Source organism: Nicotiana sylvestris, chromosome 6 (assembly GCF_000393655.2).
Source record: "Nicotiana sylvestris chromosome 6, ASM39365v2, whole genome shotgun sequence".
In the NCBI taxonomy this organism is placed as follows: domain Eukaryota; kingdom Viridiplantae; phylum Streptophyta; class Magnoliopsida; order Solanales; family Solanaceae; genus Nicotiana; species Nicotiana sylvestris.
In genome coordinates this window covers 47,495,271-47,516,960 of record NC_091062.1, presented here as the reverse complement: position 1 = coordinate 47,516,960, position 21,690 = coordinate 47,495,271, and the positions used below count along the sequence as shown (strand labels likewise).

The following is a 21,690-nucleotide window of genomic DNA, read 5'->3' as shown; positions in this document are numbered from 1 at the left end:
ATCACCAATCTGTCTGGCAAAAACTGCTCCAGAATAACCACCCGATGACTGGGGTTATCCCTACTATGCAGGCCCTCATTATTGGGAACGTCTTCCATCTTGACGTACATTTTCAATAATTTTATTACAATAAATTCCCTATATTAATCCGGAATCAGCAAAAAATCTCTAAGAGTTTCATCATCCTCGATGTTAAACTCAGAATAATAAGCAAACCCCTGCGGAGTCATTGAATATGGAAATCTACCGGTTATTTTAAGGTTAACCGAACGCCTCCTCTCATTCATTTTTTTACGTAACAACGATACCAATTTATCGTACTCCATAGTAAGCGGCAATTTAACATGACATTGTGGAGGTGAGCTATACCTCACAGAGTTATTCTCCAACACAACCTCACCCCCCAATATAGTGAAACCCTTATTTTTGCCACTTCAGACATTGTAAAAAAATAATTGATAAGAAGAAGAGAGAAGTATGAACGTAAGTTTGAAATAAAGTATTGAATGAATTTTTATAAAATTGAAACGCCTTTAAACAAGGCAAGTCCGACGTTGGGGTGTAGAATTTTTCTATGTAAAACGCACAATATTACGTTTTATGTATTGAATTATTGTTATGTTAGTTCATTATTGGTGGGGGCAAAAACCAGAGTACAACGCAATTATTTAATGTAAAACGTATTATTATACTGCATTTTAAAAATGTATCTTAGTAAAACGCAGTATAGTACTGTGAATTACAAAAAAATAATTTTTTAAGTAAAACGCAGTACTATACTGCGAATTACTTTAACGACAAAATTTCCGTTAAAGTAATTAGCAGTATAATACTGCGTTTTACTCATTTATGTAACTTTTTTTTTCAATAGTACAAAAATATTTTTTGTCCAAAAAATGATTAAAAAAGTTTCGGACTCTAACAAGGATTGGTAGCGGAATCCATTTTGATCGTATTGATGTCTTATTTGCTCGTGGTCAAAGGAAGCACGAACTAAAAGGGATACCAGCATCTAGCACCAAGGCATCTACAACAAATCCATCAATCACTACAATCACTGTCGAAATTGCAAGTACGCTCACAAGTTTTAAGTTGCGGAAGTAGTCTTCTCTCGAACTGAAAGAAATTACTATTAACATCTCGTGCCGCAGACACTTGCGTCGTTGAGAACCACGCCACATTCACTAAAATACAATCAAAATCATCACAATCAATTACTGAATGATTTAATACGAAAAGGCAGACATACATAACATAAATTAACTTATTGTTAATAAATACGAAATACATACATACATATATATATATACACACACAATAATACACGATTATAATCATAAATAACGATGGATGAATACTAACTTGTGGTTGCCATGATAAGAATAGAGAGAATAAAACCAAACTTAAGCAATGTCATATCAAGAATAGTACACAACGTGTTGTATAGGTTTTTTCTTGCATTTTGTTGCTTCTGAAGCGGCATAATTTATAGACCTCCTTGTAAATGAACTACATTTATTTTTATGTTTTCTTTTCTATTTCATAATACAATACCTTTTTATGTCAGGTCGTGTCAAAGCTAGCATTTTTAAAAATATTTTAATCTATAGTTTAATTTCTCTTTCTATCTTACTTCCAAGTTCCAGTAAAAGGAAAGTGCATTCAGACAGTTGAAATTTGATAGCCTGTCAAAAAGTATTTTACAGTAGATCGTGCTTCCTAGTTGCCTGTTTAAAAAATAGGAGGTGACCCTATCTTAACTCGGTTATTTTATGAAGGTAGGCGCGGGAGTTGAAGATAAACCCATCTTACAGTATGGTGAGCCCTAACTATAACTAATAAACTATGATACTAAGCATAAAATAGTCAATTAATGAACAATGTACCAAAAAATTCAATAAACTTATTAAAGGATATTTTGCATATCCTCGCTTATGATTTTGATTGGGTATCTTGATTTTGTAATTAAAAGTTTTTATCGTAGTTTTAATAATATTTCTCATTAATATTCAAAGTGCCCAACCATATAAATTGTAAATTAATCCACATTAGCGCAATCAGTGACGGAGCCAGGAATTTTATATAAGGGAATTCAAATAAAAATTTCAATGTCACATTTGGTGATTTACCTATGACCTAAAGCATTTTGATCCTCCATCTTACACTAAAATCTTTCTACATATAAAGGAATTCTCGAGGAAAAACATATGGTGAAAGAATTGGCAAGGACATAAGTTCGATTGGACCTTACTCAACAAAGGCAGAAACTTCACTCGTCGTCCGAGAACTTGTATAGAAAAGGAGTTCCCGCAGTGCAATAGTTCTTCCAATCAATTTAGTTGTTGGAGATTCAACAATGTATGTATATATATATATATATATATATTGTTTTGCTATTTATCCAGTATATTTTTTTTGACGAACGTGATTCAATTGAACCTCTTTTGCTCCACCTGATTTTATCACCGAGTGTAACATGCAAACATAGTTTAATCGTCGATCTGACTTCAATTTTATGACACCTCTCTAGTGCCTTGTGTTCTTCCTATAGCAAAACGCAGTTTTGCTATTTCATGTATTATGTGCCCAAACAAAATGATCATCGTCCTTAATGATATCTTCACACTAAACTGTTATTGTTATACGGGCCAAGACCTTAGAATAAAGAGTAGATAGTTTTCTATATATGCATAGCCCTAAGTTACCTAATAATATTATATACAAATAAATGGAGGATATGCAGTTCCATACAAGCGAATTCTAACATGAGAAAGCGTACAATAAATATAAAATTGTGTTCAATTTTCTTCAATAGTGAAGTATGTTATGCATAATAGATTGCTTGAGTAGCCATATTTACATTACAAAATGCTATGAACAGATTCTCATATGCATCATCAGAGAATAAAGGATCTAAAATTATGACAACTCATTACTTCTATTAATTGGAGCATCTCATGTGAATCATTTATTATATCATGTCTTCCATCTTTCGGCACATGCATTGAGTAAAACTAAAGGGAGAATACATAAAGTCCTCTCTAATTTAGAGTAGATAGTTTTTTTATTGATGCATAGCCCTGAGTTAATTATCTAATAGTATTATATATAAATAAATTGAGGATCTGCAATTTCATACAAGTGAATCCTAACATGAGAAAGCATACAATAAAAATAAACTTGTGCTCAATTTACTTTGATAGTGAATATGTTATGCTTAATAGAATATTTGAGTAGCTATATTTAAATTATAAAATGCGATGAACATATTCTCACATGCATCATCCGAGAAAAAGGGATCTAAAATCATGAAAGCTCATTACTTCTATTAATTGGAGTATCTCGTGTAAATCATTTATTAGCAGCATATCTTCCATCTCTCCACACATGTATTTGAGTAAAACTTAAGGGAGAATACATAATGACCCCTTAAATTAGAGGACATTGTTTATTATTAATGCATAGCCCCGAGTTACCGTTTCATACTATGCATACAATAAATACTTTATAGGTTTTGGATTATATGACAACCATATCAAGTGCTAATAATTGGTTTCGAAATTTTAAATTCATATTTTATGAATTTTTAACATATATATATATATATAGGGTCTAGGCCAAGATTACTAGCTAGGCTTAAGACAATAACGTGTCTCCTTATCTGCATTCTGCATGAATGTTCTCAGTGTAGAAATTTTACAACTTCTACACATAGTTCACCACCTTCTTAGGGCACAAATCAAGCAAATCTTTCAAAGCAAAAAAGATACATGATGTAGCTCATTATTAATAGTTGGTAAAGAAACAGAGTTTAAAATGGACACAAATTAATTACAATTTCTGAACATAATAACCATAGGGTAATCACATAGATCTTGTGCACATTATTGAGCTCTGATAAAATTACATTTAAAGTTGACAGACTCATAGATTTGAGAAGTCCCAAGTTTTGATTTTGTCTGTGGTTGGGGAGTGATTTGTGAGCTTCTAAAAAAATAAACTGCCACTATTGAGAGCATATGTATATAAAGTGTGCACATGTTTCGATGATAGTGGCACTGACAACGCACTATATTCATGTGCGAAGCCACCTTGTTGACTATCCTTCGCCGAAAACTTATAAAAAAATATATATAAGCAAAATATCGATTTTAGATATATAAAACCTATATTGAACATTCTTTGTCGAAGTTTTTTTTTTACTTCTTTCAAGTTTGAACACCCTTGAAAATATTTCTAGCTTCGCCACTGACTATATTCACCATCATCAGCCTTCCTTTTGGATATCTGACTTCATTTAAGACGATATTTTACTTTAAACACACACACACATATATATATATATATATATATATATATATATATATATATATATATATATATATATATATATATATTGCAAAAAGAGATTCAGAAGACAGAAAAATAACACTTAGTAATAAATTGCATCACTAGTAATACATTGCATACTTATTACTGCTTGTTGTCTCCCTGGATCAAGATTATGGCACTTTAGCAGTTTAGGTCGTTTGCATTATATTGCATCTCAGCACACCTCCCATGGCCCATGCGCACACTCCACATATAGCTTAAGCACAGAAACCTACCACTAATTCATGTATTACACTGCACACAAGTGACACTTGGACGTCATAAGCTCATATATATTAACAAATCATGTTTCGAATTTTAAATATAAAGCTCAAATGCATTATGCACTAAAAAAGGAAAAGAAAAAATACAGATTCTTTGACATGATACAATAAAATTGACAATGTCTAATCACACATTTTGCCTAAACCAATGTTTGGTGATAATTTGATATTCAAATGGAAGGGGGTACACATCATAGAGAAAGGAACTTTGTTTTATTTCTGTGCAAATTTTGATACTGTGATAATTAAATTCTTGTATTAGTTTTGATCATCTCTATCTTACCCAAATTCGTGTATGAACATCTAAATTTGAGTTCTTTTCTCCCTACTCAGCTCATGAAAATATCACCCGCCAGGGTTGGGTTGGACATATTTGCATGGCAACTCAATTTTGGCACGGCACAAGTAAAAGCTAGATAATAGATATGGGAAAAACTTGCCAAAATATAAATAAGAAAAACCTTTTTGTCTGATATTGTTAGATATTATTATAACAAAGAAATTTTTTTTATTATGTTTTATTTGAATGAATTATAAGAGAACAAACAATGAAATTAAAATGTCGTTGAAGTGGGGTAGATAAGGTTAGTATGATCCATTATTGAGCACATCTTGACTACCCATCTCAAGGTTAAAATAGCACGGGCTAGCCAATTTTCCGACCTATAATTGAAAAAAAAATAGCCAGCATTTGCAAAGTTATTAAAAAATAACCATTATTTTGCTGCAACACGAAAGGTTCCCAGCATAATATACTGAAGATTAGAGCACATATTTATGAACTTCCAGCATAATATGTTGGAACTCCAGCACACTGAAAGTTCCAACATAATATACTGGAGATTGGAGCACCTGTGTATGAATTTCCAACATATTATGCTGGAACTCCAGCACACGAAAAGTTCCAGCACAATATACTGGAGATTGGAGCACCTGTGTATGAACTTCCAGCACATTATGAAATTCCAACATGTTGTGCTAGAAATTCACATGTAAAAATTTCGAACTCCAGCATAATAGAATATTTCCCAAATTTTGAATAGCGTTTTGGTTCATTTTTATCTTACATGAAAAGTGGCTAAATTTCAATTACTTTTGAAACTGTGGCTATTTTTCAATTACCACTTGTAAATCTGGGTACTTTTGAATTTCACCCATTCTAAGTACCTCATTTACTGATGGGGGAAGTGACCAGATAGCCGCTTTGGGGACCCCTTTTAAAGAATAACCGAAATTCACAAATAAAAAAGATGTAGCCACTTCAAAATCAACTTCAGACATAAAATTTTCAGTCATATGGATCTGAAGTTGGGCTTACCAAAGCCTAACATATAAAATGTCTGAAATTAAGCTTAGTCGTCCCGAATTTCAGACTTGTATGTCTGAAGTTTGAACAACCAAGCCTAACTTCAGACCCAAATGTCTGAGGTTTAACCATAATGTTGTGTTTCTTTACATAACACAATATAACTCCAAAAAAGACCAGCAATCAGATTAAAAGAGACACCTTCCTAGCAAACACCTAAATGAGCCTTATACCAAACCACCTATATGAAGTGAGTCTTAGTGGTCTAAGACTGCACGGATAACACAAGTAAGATCTCAATTTAGTTCACCAGCAAATGATCAAATCCTCCTGCCTGTAGAGCAACACGGCTACCATTAACATTGTGAATCAATTGCTGTAGCCACCTCCTCGTTGTAGGATCCTCCTGTTGAGCATAAGGAAAAAGAACCCATCATGAATATAGAAAAAGAAAACAAGTGTCTGATGAGCATAAAAGAATGCTTTCATGTTCTTAACTGAGAGAAAACTAAGAGCTTAGCCAAAAAGATGAACCACTTAAATGAGAAATGTACATACACGAAGACAACTACTGAAGGTGGCATCCCTAAGCATATCAGGGAGACAATTTCTTAGTGCATCACATGCCCTGCCATAAACCATGAACACCAGCATTCGCTCACAGTGCAGCATAAAAGGTGGAAGTTCCGTGAAACCAGATCTGTTATACATAACAGAGCTGAAAGGATATTTAAATGCTGATTTGCAGAAGTCTCACCTTGGATTATCTGACAACCGAAGATAGCACCTAATTATGTGCTTCAGTAATCTTGATGAAGGCTGTTCAGCAAGTGCACCTACCATACTCCCTAAAACTCGGCCGACTGCAAAAAACCTCTCTGCTGTGGTGCATATGTAATCCAGACCCACATCATCTAGAAGTATTTTTTGCACAATGAAAGTTGCAACCTGTCAGCGTGACTCTAAATTAGATGCGTGAAAAGCTGATACTTATGGAGAGAGGATGTAACTGGTAATAATACAAGAGAATGTAGAAACAAGAAAGTTTTCATAACGAGTAGAATATAATTGTGCGGCACAAATTGTCTTTGTTTTGGTATCTGAAGAGTCTGTTGAAGACATCATGAGTATATAACCAACATAAATTTCAGTTACAAGTTAGGAAAGAAAGGCTTCGGGGAAGCACTCAACCGTTTTTGACAGTTCACTGCCCATCTCCATTGTGCGCAGACACAAGGGAATTATTTCTGTTGATAGTAGAAAACTGATTACTTCAGTATCATCTACCTGCAAAGAGACGATCAAATAATAGACTACATTAAATTTTGAAGTAAAAATGGAGAAGCACAAATGCAACCAGATGCACGTGATGAATATTGCACTTTAATAAACATGAAATTTCAGTAAGCAGACATATAAAAAGTTAATTTCAATATGTTTATTATATCCCATTTTTGACAATGTTTCTGGATCCCATAAGTAGCATCTTCGGAATCTCGAATTGCACTTCCTTCTCGTGGTTTCTTTCTCATGCTTTCAGTGATTCCCAGTACATAGTATAATGTGACATGAATGAATCTTAATATAAATACTGAAAGAAGAGAAAGTATGCGTGAAATACATTAGAAATGTTACCTTCACAAGGGCACCAATGACACCTAAGCTAGTAAGCCTCAAATATTCAAAAGGTCTTGATTTGCTTGTTGTATTTAGAAAAGGGTACAAATACAAAGGAATATGTGCTGCAAAGTAAAGAACATGTGAAAGCATCTCATCAGATTCAGAGAGAGTAAAACACACCCAGTAGATCACAATTCGTAATTATCATCACACTAAAGTTGGGCAGATCTTGGGAACACATCAAGAATACAAAATGCATCCAAGAATCTTTAAGAAGAGTACAATGATAAGGGAATATGCATTGCAAAGTAGTATACAGTTGAAGATTCGTCAAATAAAGAGAAAGTAGAAATTCGTGAGCTTTCACCAAATAGTCCTTTAAGTATCACTTCAATGAACTTAATCCTCTGAATATCACCTTAAACGGATATATTTCTCCAAGTATGTAAAAGTTGACCATCTTTGCTCTCAAACCTAACATGCTAAGCAACTTCACGGTACATCACATGTGTCACGTGACTAACCTCAATAAAAAGCCTACTTAACAAGCCATATTAGAAAAACAATCCTATTTTGCTCCAATCTGGGAGCCCTTAAATTATAAAACATGACCACCACGACTGAAACTAAAAATAGAAGCTGCAACAGAAAGGTTCCTCTGCGCCATTACTGCTCCCCGCAGAAGTTCCTATTTATACAGTTGCGTATATGTGTTATTTAATCTGCTAAACTGAAATCACGAGTGTTCAACTCATTGGAGAGAAGTGGAATCCATTCTCTGCTGGTTGTTGATTTGGCAGAGTCCATACATAAATTAATCATAAAACCTTAAATCACCCATCAGTAACCAAGTCTCAAGTCTGTGATACCAATACTTTCATATTCATATCCAATTTTCATTTTCTTTTGAAAAAAAACGATAAGGAAAATGAGCCTGCCTTCGAAGCTTCAATGTTGAAATTTCTGTATTCTCCTTGGCACAGAGACAAAAGCAGAGAGATCAGAATAAGAAACAACACAAGATCTTTTTGGAGGAATTTCATCTTCATTTCCAAACATTTCAAGCAAAACAACGAACCCCCACAAAATGTCCGTTTCACCATGAATTTTACAAAAACTTACTAAGGAAGCAGATCAGCAAGATTAAGCCATTTCATCCCTGAAGTACCTGACCTACCTGACCAACTGAATATCCTTAGGCATAATGGTAACCCTTGACCCTTCTGGCGTGAATGGCACACAAATTGGTACCCTCAAAGGGACCAACAAAGTAAGCTCAGCAGCCTCATGTGCTGCCACCTATGTTGCGCGGACTCTTCGTTTTTGGCGCCGCACCCGTCTCGACACGGGACGGGAGCGGGATACGTCCCGGATTCGGTCAACCAACTTCGGATACTTTGATCTGAACCCATCGACAATTTTGGGGGGAAATGGAGATTTTGATTTCCCAAAATTAAAAATAAAACAGATTTAAGACATGCGAAATGTAACGACCCCGGCCGGTCGTTTCGAGAGTTGTAGCCCCGTTCCCCCATTTACTGCTCCTTTTATGTTCTACAACTATTATATGACTTATCAGGTTAGTTGGTTCTGGTCCGGAGTGATTTCAGAGTGAATTGAGACACTTAGTCTCTTAATTTAAAGCTTAAGTTGGAAAAGTTGACCGGATGTTGACTTATGCGTAAACGACCTCAGATTTGAATTTTGACGGTTCTGTTAGCTCCGTTAGGTGATTTTGGACTTACTAGTATGTACGGATTGTGATTTGGAGGTCCGTAGTCGAATTTACACTTGAATGGCGAAAGTTGGAATTTTGGAAAGTTTGACCGAGAATGAACATTTTGATATCGGGGTCGGATTGGATTTCCGGAAGTTGGTGTAGGTTCGTGGTGTCATTTATGACTTGTGTGCAAAATTTGAGGTCAATCGGACGTGATTTGATAGGTTTCGGCGTCGTTTGTAGAATTTGAAAATTTCAAAGTTCATTAGGCTTGAATCCGAGTGCAATTCGTGCTTTTGATGTTGTTTGAGGTGATCTGAGGGTTCGACTAAGTTCGTATGAGGTTTTGGGACTTCATGCTATGTTTGGTTGAGGTCCCGGGGGCCTCAGGTGAGTTTCGGGTGGTTAACGGATCAATTTTGGACTTAGTTTGATAGCTGAAGTTTCTGGTTTTTGCTCATCTGGTTTCCTTATACGTGATCGCGTGGTCAGGTCCGAGATTGTGTAGGCTAAGTTGGCCGCTGAGGGAATTTGCCCTACGCGTTCGCGAGTGGTGGACCGCGATCGTGTAGCTTTGAGGGGCAGTTTACGCGAACGCGTGGACTAGGCCGCGTTCGCGAAGAGGAAAAGGAGTAGGATCTGAGGTCAAGTGTTTTGTTCATTGCGAACGCATGAGGCAGTTCGCGATCGTGTAAGTCAGTGGGGCAGAGCATCGCGTTCGCGTGGGAGATTCCGCGTTCGCGTAGAGTTAATTTGTGGGGCAGCATAATTGTGCTTCGCGATCGCGATGAAGGTATATCTGGGCAAATTTAAAAGATTCAAAACGAGGGTTTCGAGTTCATATCATAAAATTGAAGTGGGAGCTCGGTAGGTGGTTTTTGGAGAGATTCTTGCGTAGGTGTTTGGGGTAAGTGATTCCTATCTAATTTTGGTCAAATTCCATGATTATGCCTTTAATTCCATCATCTAATTTGTGATTTGGGATGAAAAATTGGGGTAAAAGAGGAAGAGTTCTTAGGCTAGAATTTTGGGGTTTTGAATGGGATTTTGTTATCAGATTTGAGTAAATTTGGTATGGTTAGACTCGTGAGTGAATGGGCTTTCAGGTTTTGTGACTTTTGTCGGATTTTGAGACGTGGGCCCGGAGGCCGGGTTTGAGCCAATTTCGGATTTTGGCTATAGTTTCGTATTTTTCTTGTAAAATTGATTCCTTAGGCCTATATTGATTATATTATATTGCTTGTGGCTAGATTCGGGTCATTTGGAGGCCGATTCGCGAGGCAAAGGCATATTCGAGTAGAGTTTTGCTTATTGAGGTAAGTAACAGTTTAAAATCTGGTCCCGAGGGTATGAAACCCCGGATTTATGCGTTATGTGATTGGTTTGGAGGTGACGCCCATGCTAGGTGACGGGCGTGTGGGCGTGCACCGTGGGAATTGTGACTTTGTCCGTCCCGTAAAACTATAAAGTTGAATAACTTGCTGTTAGCTATATGCTCTCCCTGTGTTATAGAAATTTGACAGCAAATCATGTTAGAAATCATGCTTAGGCTATATGATGTCAATGTTGGGACCCGCAGAGGTCGTGTACTTGTTGAATTAGCTGCTATTTGTTGTCTTGTACTCAGTCACGGTTTCACTTGCGTATCATATCTCCGTCTCTTCTTGTTTCTTGTTGATACATGTTATTATCTCTGTTTGGGCTGATTTGTATGATTTCTGAGAGCCCGAGAGACTAGAGAGGTTGGTGACTGAGTTAGGCCCTGAGTGCCGAGCTGTGAGATATATGTGTACATATGGATCGGGTTGCACGCCGCAACGAGCCTGAGGGCAGTATGTATATGGATCGGGTTGCACGCCGCAACGAGCCTTAGGGCTATATATATATATATATATATATATATATATATATATATATATATATATATATGGATCGGGTTGCACGCCGCAACGAGCCTTATGGCTATTTATATATTATGGATCGGGTTGCACACCGCAGCGATATAGCACTTGGGCTGAAGGAGCCCCTCCGAAGTCCGTACACCCCCAGTAAGCGCAGGTACCTATTGAGTGTGAGTGTTGAGGGCTGAGAGCCGAGTGATTGAGCTATTGAGAAAGATTGAGTGACTATTGCCCTGAGAGGCTGTACTTGCTTTCATTTGTTGTTGTACTTAGCTAATATATGTCACTGATTTGAAATTTCTGGAAGATATTCTATCCGGTTTTACCTAAACTTGATAATGTATAACCGATTTGACTTAAATTGCCGGATTTGAAAGCATGTCTACTTTCTTGCTGAGATTACTAAAATGAACTATAACTGTGTAGCTCGTCACTATCTTTCAGTTCCTTATTTATTATTGTTACTTACTGAGTTGGTTGTACTCACGCTACACCCTGCACTTCGTGTGCAGATCTAGGTGTTTCCGGGCACGGTGGGCGTTGATCTCATGCGCGGTTGATCGTTGGAGATTTACGAGGTAGCTACTCGGCGTTCGCAGTCCTTGTTTTTCCTTCCTTGTCGTTTCCTTATTTGTATTTTGATACAGACTCTTGTAGACCCTTCTTTCTAGACTGGTTGTATAGATACTCATGAACTCAGTGACACCCCAATTTGGGAGTTATGTTTCCGCACTTGTGTTTGGGTTTACCCACTTTTTTATGAAAACTCCGGTTATTTTAAATTTCTTTATTCTTTTTTTGTTAAATGTTGGAAGTATTTTGGAAATGTCGGCTTGGCTAGTACCACGATAGACGCCATCACGACGGGTTAGTATTTGGGTCGTGACACGAAATGGCATACCTTCAATATTGTAGTACTTTTGTCTCATATTTGCTACTTTGTGTTCCAGAAAAACTAAGAATTCAAGGGGTCGTGTTCTGACTTCCGACTTATAGTTCTATTTTTTATAATTTTGAATTTTTTAGCCGAATCCCCGCACCCGTATCCATACCTGGATCCGCACCCCCGAATCTTAAAATTTAGATTTTACCGAATCCGACACTAGGATCCGTGCCAGTATCGGATGCCCGCACCCGAGTCCGAGCAACTTAGGCTGCCACAGCAGCGCTCTAGGATCTAATATCACTCGAAGTCCTACGTGACTTTTTGACCAGCCTCTGGGAGGAGAGCTTCGATATCAGAACTCAGTGCTCTTGTAGTACTTATGGATCTACCAGAGGGCTGCAGAAGCAAAACAGTAGGGCTTCTTCACTCCTTTGATGGAGCAGAAATAACACCAGTTAAGGCTTCTAACTTGGAGAAGATTGGGAATGGTGAAGACCCTGGTCACATGGAGTGACTATTTTCCCGCAATTATACGTTTTAAGCAAGGAAATCTCAGATTTCTTCCCCAAATAGGATCGCCTGAATTGGGCATATATTATTTGGTCATCTGAGGCACATGTGAAGCAGCAAATCCATTAATTTCTCAAAGGAGATATATGAGGATCAAGTTTGCCAAGGTGTTATACACTAATACTTATGGAACCATTTCCACAAAAACTCTAGAAATCTCACTCAAGTTCTATTTTCCTAATTATCATCACACAAAAGTTGATGCAGGTCTTGGAACACATCATGAATTGAAAGGCAAGGAAAGTATGTTTCTTTAAGAGTAACAGTATATGTAGTGAAAGGTTCCAAAGCACTTAGCATGGGTGCGCAACTAACAAAACCCCATTTGTTTAAGTCAATGCTCCAATGAACATGAAGCCACAAGCATATAAGTCATTTTCTTCTTTTATGTATCTTTCTGGACATTGGAGTGGCAAGAAAGGAGGGTGTCCATTACTTGATTGCAGGGAAAAACAATGAATGCAATGATAACGACTTAATGTCTGAATAATATGAAATATCAATTCTCCCATCAAGATTTTTCTAGCCAAAAAGTGACACCAACTTGATTCTAAAGGATTCTGTGCTATGAGTTATGTTTTGTGAAAATAAGAAGTAAATTCAAGTGCAACTGCAAATGAAAGTAAAATTGATTTCCAGAGTTGCAGCTAAAGGGATTCCTCATTTCGATGGTTTATGATCCAATTCAACTGGAATAAAGACGTTCTTAGTGATGTAAATTATACACGACCACATAGTGACATAACATAAGAAAAGGAAAAAAATATTACCATTGAGGAACAACATTCTGGTGTCAGGGTGAGAGGCTACACACTGCAAAATGAAACAGAAGGAAAAACATTTTCATTAGTTGGACGTTTGACCTGCATAAGAATTAAATTGATACTTGTAGTGGTTACACCTAATCAAACAAAAAAAAGAAAGTTGTAGGGTTACAATTCCAAAAGCACATCTATGAAAATATTTGACACATGAAATGTGGTCTCAGATATGCCATGTGTTCCAAAAATAGAAACTTAAAACAAATTTGCTCTTAAAATGAACTGCAAAAGCTACCATTTATAGGATTTTCTTTTTTTTGGCAGCCTACCAGCATCGAACTCTTGACCTAGTTGCATGAAGAGGACTCTCTCAACCATTATGAACAATATGAAACAATCAACTGGATTAATGTGGGCCCTCCAGTACGGTGCATACTTACATATACTTCTGTTATATATGTTTGAAAGAGGGAGAATGACTCGATTGGCAGGCCAATTTATCTGCGGTCTATTTTGTTTTTGCTACAGGGAAATGCACTATACAACAACAACAACATGCCCAGTGAATTCCCACAAGTGGAGTCTGGGGAGGGTACGATGTATGCAGCCTTACCCCTACCCTGGAAGGGCAGAGAGACTGTTTACGATAAGGAAATGCACTATGTTGGAACTTAATCATTCTGCTATTGCCCCTACTCAAAGCTGTTGAAATATCTTTTGCCTAAGATGATCTCTTTTTTTCTGTGGGAGAATTCACCACACGTGATCTTATATTTTTTTTTCTTCAGTGACTTACAATTTTGCTTGTTTTAGGATGAGAAGGATCAAAGAATTCGAGAGCTGACCCTTGAACTTTATAATGAGAGGCAGCGATGTAAGCGGAGGTGTGCAGCTTACCAAGAACAACTACGAACGTTGTTGAAATTCATTGAGGATCACACTGATCATTTATCAAGAAGTGTTGAAGAAGCAGTCCAGCGAGTGAAAGAACTTGATAATGAACGGCTAGAGGAGTCAGATTAGCATACCAATAGCTTGTACACATTTGTTTTCCTTCTCTGATTCTAACTTGTTACTTTAGGATAAGTAGGAGTTATTTTGATCTGGGGTTAAGCTACTTGAATGTAAGGGCCAAAGAAACTTTGTATTGTATTATCATTTGCTGGAATTCACTTGTAATTGATGAAATAAAGTAGCCTTATAGACGAAGACGTTTTCATCTGTTCGTCAAGTACTTGGGACATGCTAAAACCTAATAGATTAAGACTAGGGGAAAACGAAAAGAAATAGAGAGACCGTTGCTTAGCTTTCTTTTGAACTTGCATATATTGAGAGAGGAAAGAGGAGAAAGATTATTATAGAAGTTTTGAGACTATACCTGCGGGTGCATTGCAATCATTGTGTCATTTCTGCATTGACAATCATTCTGTCATTTCTCTATTTTTCACCAAAGACATGGAATGCAGACCATGATTGGATATACATTAATAGAAACCAAAATCATGAACCCTGTTTTTACAATGACCTCACTTTCAGTCAATTGAGACTGAAATGTACAGTATACTGTAATTGACGAGATACAAGGCTTTGAACAACATCGAACTACTTTTGGTGATAGCAGTAAAGACGGAAACATGCTTGGTACTGCTTCTCGCAATACCATTGAAGTACGGTGTTCTCCTTTCTCCCTCTTGATACATAAACCACAACCCCAAACATATCCAAGTGTCTACATCCTACAGCTGAATAAATGTTCCTAACTGAAAAGGCTCTTTTGGGTAGTATAAAGCTGTTACTTCTTATGAAGGAAAACATTACATGGCAATAACTCATGACTTTACACATTGTCGATGAGAGATGATTAAAGGAAACATCATGAAGAATCATTTGAGAATAACTCCATATGGAAAAGAAATCTATATACCTGAAGAAGTGCTAAAGCATTACAAACTCTATTAGATTGTGCTGGAGTCAGGTTTGGCGGTGACAAAACAGGGTAGATGGAAACTATCTCCTGCAAGCATGTAAAAAAAATCAATATGGACAAAGTAAAATCAATATAAAAAAAATAGCTGTCATGTTCCAAGTAAAACATTCATAACTGAAAATCAATCTGTTGGGACCCATTTTCTATTGGAAGGAGTATATCATTTTCTACTTCTTGCAATAGAAAAAATCTGTCAAGGCGAGAAACAGCCAGGCCACTACTTCTATGAGGACCTCTGCTGGAACATTCTCCAGCAAGTTAGACAACGCTCCAAATTACCTTTCTCTTTGGCATATCCTAGCTTGCGTCACTTAACAGCTTGAAATTATCTGCTTAGCTGGAGCTTTAGGATGTCATAAGTGTTGGATATTCGACAGAGATGAAAGCTGTTTGCTAGTGAATTTAGCTCCTTTCTTGTCAGTTATATCCAACCAAAAAACAACATCAAGATTCTCATTTAGTGCTCTTCCCATATACTCATTCCAGTCTTCATCCACCATCATTTACATCCATTTTTTCTCTCCCACCAACAATTCACAAATTATCCAGTTTCTTTCACTGAGACAAGCAACATGCCATCATCTGAGTACAGATTACAGCAAGGGAAGAATGAGCAATAGCAATGGGGGACCACAGCTCTGCTTCCCCTGTCTCCCCCCCCCCCCAAAAAACATTTCACAAACCTCTTTTATCATCGTAGGAAAATGCAAGAATTTTAATATTTTACCATTTTAATATCTCAGTCATTCCATAAACAAAAGATAACATGCAGGTTCTACTCCTAAATTTCAACTAAAATAAATTGATAACAACTTTCCGCAATGGCATTCTACATCACTCCTCTGCTATTTCACTTTCATTTGATTCGCTGAGATATGGCTCACACTTTGTTCAAAAAGTATACAGCCTGGTTTTGGACTGCAAGGTCATCCAGATGTTTCATTGAGTCCTTCTGCTTAATGCCACAAAGTGCAAAGCACCACCAATCTAACAGTGGGCCACTAAGAAATGTCTGCTCAAACAGATGGAAGATGTGGCAGATGTTACAATATAAGGTGGGTATGCATGTGCATCTTACAGATGGGATAAAATTTATAGAATTTTTTTTTTTTTTTTTGAAGAAAATTTTTATGAAGATAAAATTTCTAGAATTAGAATGAAACACTTCAAAGATTACCTGTAAGAGCGCAGCGATAGTACCAAATGAGTTCCATAGCAATGGGGCTAAGTCCTGGAATAATTCCCTCTTCTGAAAAAGGATAACATAATTAATAGTTTCTTTTCCTCTGTATGTGTGTGTGTGTGTGGTGGTGGTGGTGGGGGTTGGGGGGGGGGGGATCGGAATATAAGGAGAAGAAGACTATCTAGTATAAAATGTCAATTAAATGTTATCTGACATTGTACACATATATAGATAAAAGAGGTGAGCAAAAAAATAACAGTCACTAAGGCAGACACCACAACTTCATTGTTAGCACTTAGCATTGGAGGACAGAAGAAATTAGTAGTTATCCTCAACCATCATATCATTTTCAGCCAAAGGGAAAAGGCTGGAGTTTAAAGTCAAGCTCTGATGTGGTTCGCTTTGCTTTTGACAAAGTAGAATACTGTGTAGTGCTTGCATAGAAATTTGCCAGTTCACTTGCCAGTAGCCAGGGCAGGAAGAATATTATGTGTTTGTTAGAAAATCTGCAGTCACTAACTACAAATGTAAAAAAAGAATTGGTATGGTGATTCCACCAACAAAAAAAAAGAGCAGAACAAAACAAAAAGATAGTGATAACACTAACTTAATTAATATGAAAGGGTTCGCAATCAAGAACTTCCCAACTTTCTCATTGAAAAACTGTTATTTTTCCATTTATTGCCTTTCATTTCTTACTGAATCGAAACCCCTACAGCAAAAGACAGTCAGTAGAAGTAAGACAATGATCTATTCAATGTTACAAGACGCTCACCTAAGAACTAGATGCTACTTTAGGCACTTCAGCTCATATAGGTGCCATTTCAATGTCGACAGCAAGGCGCTAAAGCATGCTCCTTATAGCTATGGGCTCCTTGAAAAGGCGGCACGAAATAATAAATATAGCTAGCAAAGTGATATTATAATTGCTCAGTGAATTAGAAATTTAGTATCACAAAAATAGACATGGTTTTCTATCTTGATTTACTTGAGTTTTATTTCATGCAGTTGGCTTTTAAATACATGTTCATATAATTGTTGCAGGTGTTTAAAGTTATCTGTTGCAGTAAATATATATATAAACTTTTTTATGATTTTTCCCTATTTGTGCCTTTCAATACTAAAACTCACAATTTAATTGTCTTTGTGCTTAAATCCCTAGCAGATCTTGGCATTTTATTATGCTTTTATCCTTCGACAGAAATGCAACTATTGTAGAATTATAACATGCTATAACATCTATATTGCTTATGTGTCCCTTAAAAATGAATATAACAAAGTAATTGCTAAAAATACTTGAAAAAATTGTAGTATAATACAACTATCAGTTCTGTTTTTGATTTGGATACTAACTTGATTACGGTTTCAAACAATTTCTGTTTCTCTATTATTTTATGTTCTTTTCCTGACAATACCAAGTAAAAGTAATTTCATCCTATAGTTAATAGTTGTTCTTCAATTTGGTATTCACTAAAACCTACTATACTTGAAAATAAAATTCAAATCTCTAAGAAATGCAAAAGTAGATAATAATTAAATTGTACCAACCTAATCGAGAAGCTTTTGCCTAGACGTGACCTTATATCTTTATGTTTTTTCCCTTTTGGGAATTGGATGCTGCGGAATGCTTATGAATGCTTGAAGAAAAAGCTTGTGAGGGTGACTGTCTTTCCAAAAGTTGGATGGTTTATTCGTTCAAATAACCAGTAGTGTATTATTTGGAAATAGACAAAAGACATATTACCTAAAACAATTCAATTAACTGTACTCATGCTTATTTGCTACTCTACTCCTTAGAATACATAATAACTTCTACTTCCCGCATCCTTTGATGCCTTGCTTCCATTCGGGCTTCAATAGCAGCTAGGTTCACGGAGCAAATATGCCTCAAGAAATATTATTCGGGTATTTTGAAGCATAATTTCTACATTTTGTCTTTCAATTTTAATTTCAGCAAGTCGCTGAGAATGTCGAGAATTTGAGAAGGGAGGGCCATGGCTTCTCGTCTCAATATAGACTGGTAGAAAACTTTTTGTCTGCTTTTTTTCTTTTTTTTGTAGAGCACGGAGGCTTATCAAGGGATAGTATTCCTTAACAATTAATATATGTTCCTATCAGAAAAGCAACACATAAATCTCCAAAGATGATAACTCATCTAGGAAAGGTAGTTAAATACTCACATGATCTAGAGTTTTGAACAGCCAAAACAGTAACTAGTTTTAGACTCCTCTACAAAAAAAGTACCCAAAGATCATAGTTAACCTTAAACAGCAATACATTAAGCGGGATATTAAGCTAGCGCCCCTTATCTCAAACTAATTATTCAAACCAACCAATTGGAGAATCCAAGTACATTTGGGAACCTAATTTCGAGAGCATTGCTACAGTCAAAGGAGCTACGAGTGTTAGCCACAGGCTTGAAAAGTAGCACACCTTCTTAACCAATTCTGAAAGGGTTCTGTCACTGTAGCAAAGATTAGAGCTCTTGAAACAAGATATAAAAGCTGACACACCAGAAGCTGCCTTAAATTGCTTTCTTTGACATCAATTTGCTTCCCAAATTGCCGGAATCCTAAAAGAACAATTCTGTCATATTTCCAAAATTGAACTCACTAAGTAATGTGGAATCTTGTAGTTTAGTTGATTAACTGGCTGAACTTTTACCTTGTTTGATGAGGGTTGGATTTCCCACTTTGTAATCTCCATACAAATTTATTAAGAAAAAAATTCACCTGAGTAACAACCATCAACAACATACTATCTCAATTCACTCAATTCTTTACTATTGTTGAATGACGATGGTGTTTGGACCGACTTGATTAATCTACCAAGCAACCCAGCTACAGCAAAACAAGCACACAGGTGGAAATCCTAAGCTCGTGCTTATATATGGCACTTTACAGTAATGCGAAATTGGGAAAAAAAATATACAAAAACATAAAATGAAAGGTAAACGTTATAGGCCAAATTTTGAAATGGGAATTGGACCTTAGAAAGTTCAAGAAGGGCATTTTCTCGAAGATCGGGGTTGCTGAGTTCAAGCACGAGTTGCTCTGCTGATTGCATTTTGTTACGGTCCTGAGTTGCAGCGGCAGATGCCGAGGCTGTGTTGCCCGGTCCTCCTCCAAAGGCGGTGAGCATTGAGAGTGACTGAGGCAGGTTTGCCATGTCAGAAGGCTCAATCCAAGCTTTTCTCTTCGTTTTCTCTTGCTTTCCTGACTGATATCTCGCACTTTTTTGGTTCAGCAATATGTATTTAGTAATGCATAATGTATAAATCACTGGATTTCATATTGGATTTCCTTTTTTTTTTTTGTGTGTGTGTTACCAAATGAAGTGCATATTTTAAAAAAATATTTTTGTTTTAACAATATAAAATATTGGTTATTACGTGAAGGCTTACTTTGTTATTTAGTAGTTTTAATTAAGGGTGTCTAATGGTCGGGTCAACCCATTTCCGGACCGGCCCAGCCCAGTTGAAACCGGAACCAGCCCGGACCGATAAAAGGGGGTCGGGTGGGTTGGATTAATAGGGTAAGGGGGTTGGTCCGTTCACCTTCGTGCAACTTGTTAACCGGATTGGTCAAACCCGGTCAACGCGATTTACTGTAGAACCGGTTAAACGGCCCGGCCCGGCCCGGTATAACGGCTACTTTCAATTTTCTTTTTTAATGTTTCTGATTTTCTGACGAGGAACTTGGAGATATATTAACATATGGTAACTCATCTGAATTTAACACTCCAGAAGAAGGCCAATTAATTCATATTAATTATGAAGAACTTACTAAGGCAATGCAAAATCTTTGAATTTACTGTTTTTTCTTTAATTTACTTGTTGTTAAATGTAAACCTTTCAATTTGTAAGTTTGAATTTTGAAATAAATGTAGCACTTGCAATTTGTAAGTGCAATTTTTTTCCATCTTCATTGTATTCTTTATATTTTTACTTTATATTAATATAACTTACAATAATTATACAAAATACAAAAAAAAATTAAAAATTACACTAACCCGGTCCGGTCCAGCCTCTTGTACCCGTAACCCTTACGGTTTATTTTTTACCCGGATGAACTCGAACCCATTAAGCTCGGTAACCCCTAACATGTAACTGGCCCGATTCGAAATACGAACGGTTCCAACTTTCCTATCCAGCCCGGCCCCGCCCGGCCCCGCCCGGCCCACCCGTTATACACCCTTAGTTTTAATCCATGTAATAGTAATCCCTACATTTTAGTTTCACATTCTATCATACATAAAATAATAGTACATATATTTTCATATAACTTGTGTAGTAAAGATAAATTGGGACAAAATATTGTATAAATAATGTTTAGTTTTATGTGAAAACAAAAAATGAAACCAAACATCGTACTAATAATATTAAATTTTATCTGGAGATTGCTCTTTCCATCATTCCAAAGGAAACGTTGAAGCTTTATTCTCTCGCTTAATGCAAAATTTGACTTGAATTATTTATATTTTAATTCATTTAGTGCGTTTGTTTTTTCTCACAATCAATGCTATCTCGCACTTCTGCTCGAGTTAGTTTCGATCTAATTCACCGTTTATGTAACAAATCTAATTTACATAATTTATTTTCACTTAATAAAATCTGAATTGAATTAGGTGTATTCTTTTACAACTATCTCATTCTATCTGTTTCCACTTAACGAATGTTTGAATTTGAATCATTCAAACTTTTGTCCATTAGTGTATTTTTAAAATTATTTATTTAATCTTAATAGGATTGAATTATCTGGATCTTGTACATCAAATCATTATGACGTTATTCATTTCATGATTTTTGTGAAGATGACTTTTAATTATATATCATATCCTTAAAAACTACACAATATTAGCATCACACCACTACCAACGCCGACTACTATTTCCATTCATAATGTCACGACCCCAAAACGATCCGGCCGTGATGACAGCTATCGTGAAACTAGGCCAACCAACTCATTTTCAAAACGAACTACATTTTCATTTAAAACTTGAGAAAAATTATTTTTCAACAGAAATCCGATAAAGATATACAATCCAGCTTAACAAAGCGGAAAAATACAAGTCCGACCTCGGGTGTCACTAAGTCATGAGC

General features: G+C 36.3%; 1 protein-coding gene across 1 annotated transcript; it reads right to left on the bottom strand.

Moving 5' to 3' along the window:
• Window positions 1–5,915: 5,915 nt before the first annotated feature.
• Window positions 5,916–19,848, bottom strand: LOC104235258 (uncharacterized). Its single transcript, XM_009788980.2, has 9 exons — window positions 19,578–19,848; window positions 16,584–16,655; window positions 15,344–15,433; window positions 13,429–13,471; window positions 7,597–7,703; window positions 7,153–7,248; window positions 6,719–6,909; window positions 6,520–6,589; window positions 5,916–6,367 (listed from the first exon to the last, which is right to left on the bottom strand). The coding sequence occupies exons 1-9, from the start codon at window positions 19,755–19,757 to the stop codon at window positions 6,263–6,265; spliced, it is 954 nt and encodes a 317-aa protein (XP_009787282.1). The 5' UTR covers window positions 19,758–19,848; the 3' UTR covers window positions 5,916–6,262.
• Between the last annotated feature and the right edge of the window lie 1,842 nt (window positions 19,849–21,690).